This window comes from Rana temporaria, unplaced genomic scaffold (genome assembly GCF_905171775.1).
Source record: "Rana temporaria unplaced genomic scaffold, aRanTem1.1, whole genome shotgun sequence".
Lineage (NCBI taxonomy): Eukaryota > Metazoa > Chordata > Amphibia > Anura > Ranidae > Rana > Rana temporaria.
The window spans coordinates 48425-61716 of NW_024404516.1; the positions used below are offsets into that span (position 1 = coordinate 48425).

At 44.5% G+C, this 13292-nt stretch overlaps 1 protein-coding gene across 1 annotated transcript in view; it reads right to left on the reverse strand.

Moving 5' to 3' along the window:
• Nucleotides 1-13292, reverse strand: part of NEMF (nuclear export mediator factor) — a 56643-nt gene that overhangs the window by 7319 nt on the left and 36032 nt on the right. The window contains exons 18-26 of the mRNA XM_040334585.1: nt 11505-11567; nt 7788-7900; nt 6884-6941; nt 6650-6708; nt 4811-4931; nt 4338-4614; nt 2474-2522; nt 2341-2387; nt 1925-2063 (exon numbers count right to left, since the gene is read on the reverse strand). Coding sequence (XP_040190519.1) covers nt 1925-2063; nt 2341-2387; nt 2474-2522; nt 4338-4614; nt 4811-4931; nt 6650-6708; nt 6884-6941; nt 7788-7900; nt 11505-11567 — 926 coding nt within the window. The remainder of the gene's footprint in view (nt 1-1924; nt 2064-2340; nt 2388-2473; nt 2523-4337; nt 4615-4810; nt 4932-6649; nt 6709-6883; nt 6942-7787; nt 7901-11504; nt 11568-13292) is intronic.

Here is a 13292-nt window from a genome sequence, read left to right on the forward strand (position 1 = left end):
ACAGGCCAGGTTTGCAAGATAACTGAAATACATCACAGGTGATATCATTTGCTGCTCAGTGATTGCAGTATTCTAGTCTGCATCTCCCCAAGGTAATACATAAAACCTGGCCTGTTAGCGGGCCCCCAAGGACAGGGTTGATGACCACTGCTCTATGCGACTCCCCTTGGGGCACTATTCCTCTAAATCACTTCAATAGTGGGTACAATTCCTCCTAGTGACTCCAACAATAAGGCCAAATGACACTAATGATGGAGTATAATTCCTCCCAATGACACCAACAACGGGGCACAACAGCTGCCACTGAAACAAACAATGGGGCACCCCCACAGACGTTGGGCCCTTGTCTACTCCCAATAGTCACAGTCTGGCCCCTCTAAATTCTGAAGGACAGTAAACTGGGACTTTGTTTAGAAAGTTTGGAGACCCCTGTGCTAGACGGATGGGGAACAGACCCGCATCCGTCTGTTTTTGGTGGCACAGATTGGATTGAATGCAGGCGGGTGTAAATGGACACATGTCTGTTTACATCCACCTCCCCATAGAGAACAATGGGTAATCCAATCCAGTGCGCCTAAAAATAGACAGGCGGACCCTATTTGTCTGCTGGTGTGAAAGGACAAACTTTCAGGAGATCCAACTCATTCTTTAGGTAGGGAAGTAAGTCTGAAGTGCTGGATTCCTTTAGGTAGGTTGACTATCCCCAGTGAATGTACATGGGAAGGTAATCAGCTGGCCGCTCTCACATGTGCACAAGCCACAGCTCAGCTTTTGTGGGAAACATGTCCAAGGGTTTTAATAATGAATACTTTGTTTATAAGATTCATTAAAGCCAATGGCCCGGATTCAGGTAGAGAGGCGTATCTTTGTGCCGGCGTAGCGCATCTCATATGCGCTACGCCCACGTAACTTTGAGAGGCAAGCTGAGTATTCACAAAGCACTCGCTCCCATATTTGCGCCAGCGTAATGTAAATTGGCCGGCGTAAGCCCGCCTAATTCAAAGTAGGAAGGTAGTGGGCGTGCAACATGTAAATTAACCGTGACCCCACGCAAATGAAGGGCTTAACGAACTGCCCATGCGTGCGCATGCTCAGAATCACGTCGGATTTACGCCCTAAGATACGACGGCTCAATGCCTACGACGTGACGTGACGTAACCTACGCCCAGCCCCATTCACGTACGACTTGCGTAAACAACGTAAAATACGACGGCTGTTCCGTCGTCCATACCTTTGCATGGGTTGCGCCTCCCTAGAGGCGTTTTATCTTTACGCCGGACGTACGCCTTACATAAACGGCGTATACTCATTCAAAGGGCGCAAGTACGTTCGTGAATCAGCGTATCTCGGTCATTTGCATATTCGACGCGTAAATCAAAGGAAGCGCCCCTTGCGGTCAGCGTAAATATGCACCCAAGATACGACGGCGTAGGAGACTTACGTCGGTCGGATGGAGCCGAAATTCAGGCGTATCTTATTTCAAGCATCAGGCGCATAGATACGACGGCGCATCAGGGAACTTACGCGGCGTATCTGTAGATACGTCGGCGTAAGCCTTTGTGAATCCGGGGCAATGTGTTTCAAGGGGGTTCCTTCATCAGGGACTGAAAATAGGAAGATCTGGATGAGTAGATGTCGGTTGTGAGTGATTTTTACCCCTGCTTTAGTACAAGCAGTACTGATACACAGAGGATTAGCAAAATGCCAAGACAAAATATGTAATAGAGGTGCCTTTACCCCCTCCTCTGCTTCCATAGCTCACCTTATCTGGCTCACTTTTATTACCCTGTTTTGTATATCCTAATATATAGATTGTCTCTTATGAAATGTGCTAATCTCTGTACTGTGAAGACTGTCAACTCCCAGCTAATTGTGTAAACCAGGAGATTACAGTTGGCAACCAAATAGTTCAGATAATTCATACCTTTTGCCCTCTTTTTACCGATGGCTGCACGGCGCCCTCTTGTGGAAGAGACTTGGCAGTCGTCTTATCAATCTTGTCTGCATCTTCCAACGGTTGAGATATTTCTGAATCATACGGTTTCTTTTTCTTTTTCAGTTCACTGATAAAAAAAGGAAAAAAAAGAAAAAGAAAAGGAGAATAAATCCTTACTGATTCACATATGACCACAACACAGATGTAAATGGTTTAGAACTATACTATACTGAGCCTTATCAATGTGTTCTAACAATACTATAAACAAAAATACCAATCTTCAATGCATATATTTGAATCTGATTGGCTGGAAAGTAAATTCAGATATTTTTAAGAACTGAACTATATGTATGTGCCATTTTCACATCTAGAACTAATTGCTGGTTAGATGAGGTTTTTCTTACCGTCTTTCTTTAGCTGATAAATGTTTGCAACCAACTGACTTGTCATTCTAATGGAAATAAAAAAATTGAATAAAAGGAGGATAGAAATAAAAAAATATATTTTATAGAAGGAAGCAAATATTCAGATTCTTACCGCAGCTGGAGGTTGCGCAAGCTCTGCAGCTGCTGGCTTGGCCATGGTCCTATGGAGACAGCATCAGTTATGTTGGGTCTTGTAGTAAAATAAGTTATTTTATGCAACAAATAGTGCAATGCAGAAAGTTTTGGATAGAATGAGATTTTGAATGAGAACATTTCCAATGGGGACACATACAGAAATAAAAGGCTAAAGGGGGTGGGGGGAGTTTAAAGGGTAAGTTCACCTTTACAGAAAATCTGTAAAGTGAACCTACACTGGCCCCTCCTCACCCCCCTCCCCCCTGGTCCCCTGCTGTCAGACACCAGGACTCCACTTCACTGGTCTGGGGATATGTAATCCTCCTGGCTTTCTCCTCTCTCCTTTAGCACTGACAGGACGGGCTAGATGGATTCTGATTGATCAGCGCCATTCATGCGACGGTGCTGACCAATTAGAATGCCTTTCAACAGGTACAGATAAAAGATTAAGCTGTGGAGATTTTAAATCTCTGGACCAGAAGCCAAGTCCCGATGTCTGAGAACGGGGGATCGCGGGACACTGGTAAAAATTGGACCAGGGGGGGTTACAGATAAAAAATAAAAAATGACGTTCTTTAGCAAGGAACATACATGCCACATTATTATGCTTACAAACTGAGTGCGCGCTGTCAATTGCCTAAAGCATCGTCTCTTCTTGCTAGAGGCTGCCATTTTGCTGAAGCCCAGAGCCCCTGAACAGCAGTAAATTCATATGCCCTGTACACACTGTTGGGATCCCCAACAAGTCACGGTCTGTCGGAAATCCAGACAGGAAAACCAAGAACCTGCTCTCCCATACACATGAGCGTGTTTTCCGACGGGAAAACTCTGATGAGAGCTTTTGGCCGGGAATCCCGGCCTTGCATATGCTCCATCTGAGTTTTTCCTGACAAGAAAAAGTCCACCGGGAATCCTGGCAGGAAAAAAAGAAAGAGTAGGTTCTCTTTTTGTCCGGCGGTTTTTGGGCAGTTTTCCCATCGGGAATCCCGGTCGTGTGTACGGGGCATTAGGCTTTCAGCAGACCGGCCTCTACAAATTTGGCACAAAAACAGAGAGCAACTGAGCATGTGCAGAGCAGAGTGAGATCGTGTATTCCTGGATTTTAACCACTTCTCCTTCTGGGCACTTCACTTTTACTCCCTTCCTGCCCAGGCCAATTTTCAGCTATCAGCGCTGGCACATTATAAATGACAATTGCACGGTTATGCAATACTGTACTCGTATGACATTTTTATCATTTTCACACAGAGCTCTCTTTTGGCATTATTTAATCACCACTGGGTTAATTATTTTTTGCTAAACAAAAACAGACTGAAAATTTTGAAAAAAAAAAAAAAGAAACGTTTTTCATAGTTTGTTATAAAAATTTTCTCCACTGATGTGCGCTGATGGGCACTGTTGGGGTTGCCCTGATTATCAGTGTAGATGTCCCTTTCAGACAAGCTGGCTACCGGCTCTCCCCTTGCCCTCAGCGTGAGGAAAGGAATGCCAATAACAGGCTTATGTTTACATTGTGATCAGCTGTGATTGGACACAGCTGATCATGTGGTAAAAGGCTGCTGTGATTGGCCCCTTACTCAAATCGGTGATCAGCTGTGTCCCAAGGACACAGCGATCAAAGCGTGCCTCAGCGGGCGCGATAACTGGAGGGCATCATAAGATGCCCACCCAGAACTGCCCTCCCAGAACTGGCCAGTGTGCTGAAGCCGTCCATTCGGCTATAGCATGGTTGGGAAGTGGTTCAACAGTATAGGCACTCATTTTCAATGTTTTACATGGCTATATCTGCAAAAGGGACCAGCTACTTTAAATGACTAAGGAAGTCTACAAAACCCAGTAACCTCTTTGTCTGAAGATGTGAGAGGTCTATGGAGGTGTCAGGGAAGTCCGTCTGTTCATCTCCATCCTCCTCTTTATTGGTGTGGTTGTCTTCTGCAGAATGTAAGCTTTCATTATCGCTGTCCTCCTCTGAGTGTACATCTTCTTTGAATTCTTCATGGCCTGATGTCTCTGTGACCTCAGCTGTCCCTTCTGCAAAATTATCCTGCAGGTCGTTATCGTGCGATTCCTCTTCTTGTTCCTCCTCACTGCTGTCTTCACTTCCATCTTCTGGGGCCTCTGAAAACAGACACGACAAACACACTCAGACACCAGATTTTATGGCAGATTTAGTATATAATGTGGCAGTGAGAAGCGGGAGCAGCTTTTGCTAGCGATTCAAGAGATTCTTGTTTTTTTTGTCAATCCTTTATTTAAAATACAGGTCTAAAAAATGATGGACTTACAGAAGGGCGGTACAGTTCTACACCCTCACCTAAAGCCTCAGTTTCTTCTGCTGCAAGCTCCGAGTTACTTCCCGTCACACTTTCCAGGTCTTCATCCTTCAGTTTCACCTTGCGCTCCCCTTTATGCCTCCAAACACAAGTCTCATCCACCTAGAAGAATAGAACATGTTGCAGCTACCAGCGTTTTTAAGGGAGTTGTAAAGGCAGCCTCCCTAGCACCCCATAATACTTACCCGAGCCCCCTTTCTGTCCAGCAAAGTCCACGAGTGGCTTGGCCGTCCGTAACTCTCCCTCCTGATTTGCTGAGACTCCGGCGGAGACTCTTTACCACGTGATCAGCCGTGTCCAACCACTGCTGATCACGATGTAAACAGGAAGAGCCGTTGATGGCTCTTCTGACAGGGGGGGTTCACGCTGATTGTTTATCAGCGCAGCCCCCCCTCGGATCGCCACATGGACCACCAGGGAAGCCCACCCTGGACCACCAAAGTGGGCCAAAAAAAAAGCATGCACAAAAAAAAAAAAAAAAAAAAAAAAGAAGAAGAAAAGCTTTTTTTTTTTAAAAAAAAAGATGCCAATCAGTGCCCACAAATGGGCACTGACTGGCAACATGGGTAGATCAGTGCTGCCAAACAATGTCCATCAGTGCCACCCCAAGTGTCCATAAGTGCCACCCCACAGTGCCCATCCATGCCCAGTGCCCACCTATCAGTGCCCATCTGTGCCACCCATAAGTATCCATAAGTGCCGCCCATGTGTGCCCATCAGTGCCGCCTATGTGTGCCCATCAGTGCCGCCTATGTGTGCCCATCAGTGCCGCCTATGTGTGCCCATCAGTGCCGCCTATGTGTGCCCATCAGTGCCGCCTATGTGTGCCCATCAGTGCCGCATACCAGCGCCGCCAATCAGTGCCACCTCATCTGTGCCCGTCAGTACTACCTCATCGATGTCCATCAATGCCATCTCATCGGTGCCCATCAGTGCCGCCATATCAGTGCCCGTAATTGAAAGAGAAAACTTACCTATTTACCAAAAAATTTACAGAAAAAAATAAAAGCATATTTTTTTTTCAAAATTTTCTGTCTTTTTTTAGTTGTTGCGCAAAAAAAAAAAAAAATAAATAAATCGCAGAGGTCATCAAATACCACCAAAAGAAAGCTCTATTTGTGGGGAAAAAAGGACGCCAATTTTGTTTGGGAGCCACGTTGCAGGACCGCGCAATTGTCATTCAAAGTGCGACAGTGCTGGAAGCTCAAAATTGGCTTGGGCGGGAAGGTGCGCAAGTGCCTGGTATGGAAGTGGTTAACTAACATTCAGCGATTTATTATATTTGCCTCATTAAAAATGACAGGCAAAAACGGCTTGTTGCTCTAGGAATCCCTATTAACCTCAGGAGGAATCCTGGTTGAGAAAGACTGATCGTTATCCTGGAGAGTAAATTCTGTAATGAAGAGTAAAAGGCTCTCCTCTAGAAGCCAGTTTTCTATGGGTTTTCTTTCACCAACTGACAAGCCCTAAAGAATGGGAACCATTTGATAGCCCAAAACACATGAGCTTTAGGTGTATGTGACTTTAAAAAGAATTCACTTCAGGACTTTACACAATATATCTAAAGTTTACCCGAGACCGAGCTTTCCTAAAACGGCTACACCTTGGAGAGCTGCCATAAAATAAATCTTTTCCTATACTAGAACCGAGATTGAAACGGAATGAAATACGGATAGAGAATCCGCAATTCTCTTGTACATAGCAAAAAAAACCTGACCAAGGTTTTACCACTCCCCTTCTCTATCCAAAGCAAACAAAATGTTTTCTCTTGAGTTTAAATTTAGAAAGTGACAAACGTTTCAGTTTTCTGATTAACTGACCTTTAAAAGAAACCCAAACCCCATCATCAGGTAGGAAGGAGGGAGGAAATTCTTCTTTCCTAACAAAAAATAAAGAAATATATAATAAAATAAAAGTTAACTTCACACGATAGATACAGCTGGGCCTTCTCCTAGGTTTCTGCCTTGGTGCCAGACAGCAACACACGTGAGAAAATAAGCACCAATGTCAGAATACAATATGGCCGCTGACAGATACTTCCTGCTTCTCCTTACCTCGGATCATGAAGCTTCCTGTTGTCAGGTACTCTCCAGTCGGTGCGGTTTTGGACACCTAAAAGCAAGGAAACCAATGGTAATACAGGACGAGGTGCACAAACTAAGGCCTTTCAGTATAGAGTAGGGGCAGATTAAAACCCGTCAGGTTTTCTTTTTTGCTGTAGGTGTCCTATGAGGTGTGTCTAAAAAGTTTGGTGAATGGTATCAGTTGGACTTCAAAATATTCGCCATCCTTCACAACACACTTTTGGAAGCCTTCATAAAGCTTCTGGAAACTGTCAGCAAAGGCCTCTTTAGGAATCAATCGCAGAACCGCGTCACACTTTTGCAGGGGACACTATTTGGTTCAATCTGTGGCGCTGAAAGGGTTAAGTGTGTCCTAGGGAGTGATTCTAACTGTTAGAGGGAGGAGCTACCAGTGACACCTCACTGATCACAGGGAACATTTGATCAGTGACATGTCACTAGGCAGAACAGGGGAATGTCTGCTTTACAAAGGCATCCCCCTGTTCTGCCTTTGCCTACCGCAATTGCAGGCCGCCTGGGAACATCGAGTTCCCGAGAACCGCGAGCACACTCACGTGCCGGGCGCACCTCCGGTAGCAAATTTAAAGGGACGTACAGGTACCCCATTTGCCTGCCCGTGCCATTGTAGACGTATATGTGCGTGCGCTGGTCGCTAAGCAACCGCTTACTGTTAGGTTAATTTGTTTGGTAAGCAGGCTGGTTGGTGAGTTAAGCTGGGAATTTTCTCTGGTTTTGTCTTATAATTAAAGAAAACTGCCGGGATAAAGATATGGGAACTGCCATTGCAGATGGTGTTTTTGTTAAGACATCTTGTAATGAAGGAGAATCGTACTTCTAAAGCCAAGGATTGAAAAGGCCTGACGTGGCACGTTACCTGATTGTGATGAACCCACCAGGCACTGGTAATAACTCGGGCATCCCAAGCAGCACTATAGCAAACTGCCATGGTGCCAGCCTCCGTGAGGGTACGAGGTGGTATTAGATCACCTATAGGAGAAGGATGAAGAAAGAAAGGAAGTAAAGTATTCTTACTGTTGCATACTTAGAACCCCCAAACAGTATATTTTTTTTCTTAGCAGAAACCCTAGAGAATAAAACGGCGATTGTTGCAATATTTTATGTCACACTGCATTTGCGTAGCGGTCTTTCAAATGGTCTTAGGGGAAAAAATACACTTAAATGAATAAAAAAAATAGTTACCACAACTTTTTTGTATAATGTGAAAAGATGATGTTACAGCGAGTAAATAGATACCCCCAACATGTCATGCTTTAAAATAGCACACGCTCGCGGAATGGCGACAAACTATGGTACTTAAAAATCTCCATAGGCAACGCTTTAAAATTTTAACAGGTTACAGGTTAATTTTAACAGGTTAAGGGTAAACATTCCTTGTAATAGAAATAAGCATGACAGGGTCTGTTTATTGAGAGATCTAGGGGTCAAAAAGACCTCCAATCTCTCATTTACCTTTTAGGGCCTGTTCATACCACATGCAGTCACGTGCATTTTGTGCTGCATCAAAAAACGCATGTAAAGTAGGTTATATGGTTTCCAATGGCATAGTTTGCACCAATGCAGTCAGGCCTAATGCCGCGTACACACGACCGTTTTTCGGGTTGTAAAAAATAACATTTTTAATGGTCTAGAAAAAACGTTTTTTTTCAACCCGATCGTTAAAACGGCCTTGCCTACACACAATTGTGAAAAAAAAAATGCTCTAGCAAAGCGCGGCGACGTACAGCACGTACAACGGCACTATAAAGGGGAAGTTCCATTCGGATGGCACCACCCTTTGGGCTGCTTTTGCGTTAGTAAAAGACGATTTGCGCTTTTCAGTCTGTTACAGCGTGGTGAATGTGCTTACTCCATTACGAACGCTAGTTTCACCAGAACGAGCGCTCCCGTCTCAATACTTGCTTCTGAGCATGCGCGTTTTTTTCCACGTCGTTAAAAGCCCACACGACCATTTTTTACGACGTTAAAAACGTAGTGAAAAATTAGAGCATGTTCGAAAATTTTAATGCCCATTTTTTTTTACATCGTGAAAAATGCTCTGGAGCCCACACACGATCGTTTTTAACCACTTCCATACAGGGCAGTTATACACACATCCATACCGGGCCTATTCTGGCACTTCTTTCCTACATGTACAAATCATATTTTTTTTGCTAGAAAATTACACAGCACCCCCAAACATTATATATGTTTTTTTAGCAGACACCCTAGGGAATAAAACGACGGTCATTGAAACGTCTTATCTTGCACGCCATTTGCGCAATAATTTTTCAAACGCCTTTTTTTTTGGAAAAAAATTGTTTCATGAATTAAAAAAACAACAAAACAGTAAAGTTAGCCCAATTTTTTTGTAAAATATGAAAGATGATGTTACACCGAGTAAATAGATATCCAACATGTCACGCTTTAAAATTGCGCACACTCATGGAATGGCGCCAAACTTCGGTACTTAAAAATCTCCATAGGCAATGCTTTGAAATTTTTTACAGGTTACCAGTTTAGATTTACAGAGGAGATCTAGTGCTAGAATTGTTGCTGGCACTCTAACGCACGCGGCGATACCTCACATATGTGGTTTTAACGGCGTTTACATATGTCGGCGGGACTTGCGTGTGCGTTCGCTTCTGTGCGCGAGCTACCAGGGACAGGTGCGTTAAAAAAAATATTTTTTATTTCTTTTTTTTTTTTTTCACACTTTTTTTTTTTTTTTTTTATTATCACTTTTATTCCTATTACAAGGAATGTAAACATCCCTTGTAATAGGAATGTGTGTGACAGGTACTCTTTATGGAGAGATGCGGGGTCAATAAGACCGCACATCTCTCCTCCAGGCTCGAAAGCATGAGATCGGTGAAAAAAAATTCACCAATCTCATGCTTACGGTTGCTTAGCAGCCGCAATTGCGGCTTTGTTTACTTACGGGGACCCGGGCGTGACGTCATCACATCGCGCCCGGGTCCTCCGACGGTCATAGAGATGACTGGTGACCATCTGGTCACCAGTCATCTCTATGCTTCCTGCCAGCGCCGGACGATTCGTTCTCCGGGCCCCCAATGGCACGGGAGAGCCCGGAGAAGCACCGGATGGCCGCGGGAGGGGGGGGGGATGTCCCCTCCCGCCGCCTATAAGAACGATCTAGCGGCGGAATCGCCGCTATGATCGTTCTTACGTTGTGCAGAATCGCCGGCAGGAGAGAAGGATATCTGAATGATGCCTCTAGCTGCAGGCATCATTCAGATATCCACCCGGAAAGCCCAGGACGTCATATGACGTCTTCCTGGATCGAGGAGGGGTTCCTGCCGCCGTCATTTCACAATGACGCGGTAAGGAAGTGGTTAAAGACATTTAAAAAAAAAACGTCATTTTTTACAACCCAAAAAACGGTCGTGTGTACGGCATAAGGCTTTTCAGTTCCAGAAAAAAGCATAACAAATGCACTGAAATGCATCAAAAAAGCACTGGACCCTATTACAGTGTAAAAAAAATAACAGGAAAAAAAAAAAGCACCTCAAATACATGCAAAAAAAGCATCTAGAGTGCGATTTTGTGGTGTTAACCAGCCCTAAAAGCATACATAAAACATTTGTTTAAGCCCGAGAACTGGAAGTGACGTTAGAGGTTGCTCTGGTCCTCTTAGAGCATAGAGCCGAGTGGTGGCCATCTTGCCCTCACTCTACTTCCTGCATCAGATCACTTTTGGGTTTATGACCAGAAAGCGGCGGGAGGCACCTCTCCTGTGGCAAATCTGCCCGTGGGACCACTTTTATCCAATGCCAGATCACCCACAGTAAAAAGCGATACTGGGCTTATAGCAGCTAGCTTCTGCCATAACACCGGTATTTAATGCCAAAGTAAACGTATTAAAGTGGTTGTAAACCCACTATTTGGACTTTTACCTACAGGTAAGCCTATAATAAGGCTTACCTGTAGGTAAGGAGAATATCTCCTAAACCTGCACGGTTTAGGAGATATTCCCCCCGCAATGCAGGCGGCGCATGCGCAGGGGGGAATCCACGGCTGAAAGACCGGCATCCGCCGGACCCTGCCGATTTTAAATCTCCCGCGCGCACGCGCGGGAGTGACGTCATCGCCGCTCCAGCGAATCACAGCGCTGGAGCGGCGATACCCGGAAGACACGCCGGAGCAAGATGACATCCTGCTCGGCGTGGACCAGGTAAGTGGTACACACCTCGTTCCGAGGTAAGTATTTCATAATAGGCTAGTATGCAGTGCATACTAGCCTATTATGCCTTTTGCATTGCAGGTTTGGGAAAAAAAAAAAAAAGTTTATGCGGTTTACAACCGCTTTAAGTCAGTCAGGTGAGTGATGCAACACATTCAATGCAGTTAGTGGTCGTTTCCTTTCAGGACTGTCCCCTGCCCTCTTATTGCACATGGAAACAATACTGGAAACAGGACCTGTGTTTGCCTCTATAACTGTTCAGTAGGGAGGAGAGCGAGAGTTTCTCATTGGTGTGTTGTAGTGCTGACATGTCGTGCTGCTGTACAGACACAGCCACTCACTGTGAAGTTCAACTGTTTTAATTAGCCCCTCCAGTAGAAAGATAGTTACCTGTAGGATTCTTAATGACACAGCTGGTCGCTCCATGCAGATCTGCGTGAACATAGATGTCCCCTGTTCATACAGAAGAAAACACAGTCATGTACAATCATTGTATAATACGCTGACCATCTCTGTGGTCTCAATTTTCATTTTACCAGCTTATGTCGTTTGGATGGGGACAAAGGGGTTAGGCCTCTGTGAAGAACATTGTGCCATTAATTCAAATAGTATAAAACTGAAGCTGGTAGTAATGGATACATCTCCTTTAGAGTACAGAACATTACACTAATATGTACAGAGCCACAATACAACGATCACCTAATGAGGTACGAGTCTGTGGTATGGTCATGTGACTTACAACATGGTACGGGTCACATGGTATGTACAGTACCAGCAGTGACAGTGGGTCCTGTCACAGGAGGGTAATGTGGACTTCACAAGTCTTGCCTGTTTAGGCTCTCAGGAAGAAGAGTCAATGCCAGCCCACAGAGAACTAAGCACAAGATGGCAGCATGTCTAAAGATTCATCCAGGTCATGGTATTGCTAGCAGTAATTATTGAGATTATACTGGACTTCGATGCTCATCCGAACAGCTTTATTTGTAACGAGTGTAATAAACATCCCGACATCGGCAAAAGGAATAAGAGCACATTGACCTTCCTGACACTCATCAGAATTGAAGAAGCGGTTTGGATGAGCAGTGAAATGTCAATATTACACAACATTCCAAATTAAAGTGGAGTTCCACCCATAAATATAACATTACATAAGTAGTTTTAAAAAAATGTCATTAGTTCTTTACGAAAAAGAGATTTTTAATACAGCTTACCTGTAAAATCTTTTTCTTGGAGTACATCACGGGACACAGAGCGGCATTCATTACTATATGGGTTATATGGAGTACCTTCAGGTGTAGACACTGGCAATCTCAAACAGGAAATGCCCCTCCCTATATAACCCCCTCCCATAGGAGGAGTACCTCAGTTTTGTAGCAAGCAGTATGCCTCCCAAAATGGTCCTCAAAAAAGAGGGGTGGGAGCTCTGTGTCCCGTGATGTACTCCAAGAAAAAGATTTTACAGGTAAGCTGTATTAAAAATCTCTTTTTCTTTATCGTACATCACGGGACACAGAGCGGCATTCATTACTATATGGGATGTCCCAAAGCAATGCTTACAATGAGGGGAGGGAGAACATCTCCAAGACAAAAGGATTTAATTTAGAGATATACTCAAATCATAATAAATCCAACTTAGTTGAGAAAAATAATTTTAAATTTTAAATTTAACTCAAAAAAGAGGAGCCCCCGGAATCCGAGGGTCTCAAACTGCAGCCTGCAGCACTGCCTGCCCGAAGGCAGTATCAGTATTCCTTCTTACGTCCAACTTGTAGAATTTTGTAAACGTGTGGACAGAAGACCGGGTTGCCGCCTTGCAAACTTGAGCCATAGAGATCTGGTGGTGTGCTGCCCAGGAGGCGCCCATGGCTCTAGTAGAATGAGCCTTTAATGATACTGGAGGAGGCAACCCTTTCAAGCCGTAGGCCTGAGTGATTAATTGCTTAATCCACCTAGAAATGGTGGACTTTGCAGCTGCCTGCCCCTTCTTGGGCCCCTCCGGTAGAATGAACAGCACATCTGTTTTCCGGATCTTCTTTGTAGCTTTAAGATAGGCCTTCATGGCCCTGACAATATCCAAGGTATGCAGCAACCCTTCCTTTCTGGAAGTAGGTTTAGGGAAGAAGGATGGTAATACCAAATCCTGGTTCAAATGAAAACTGGATATGACCTTCGGTAGGA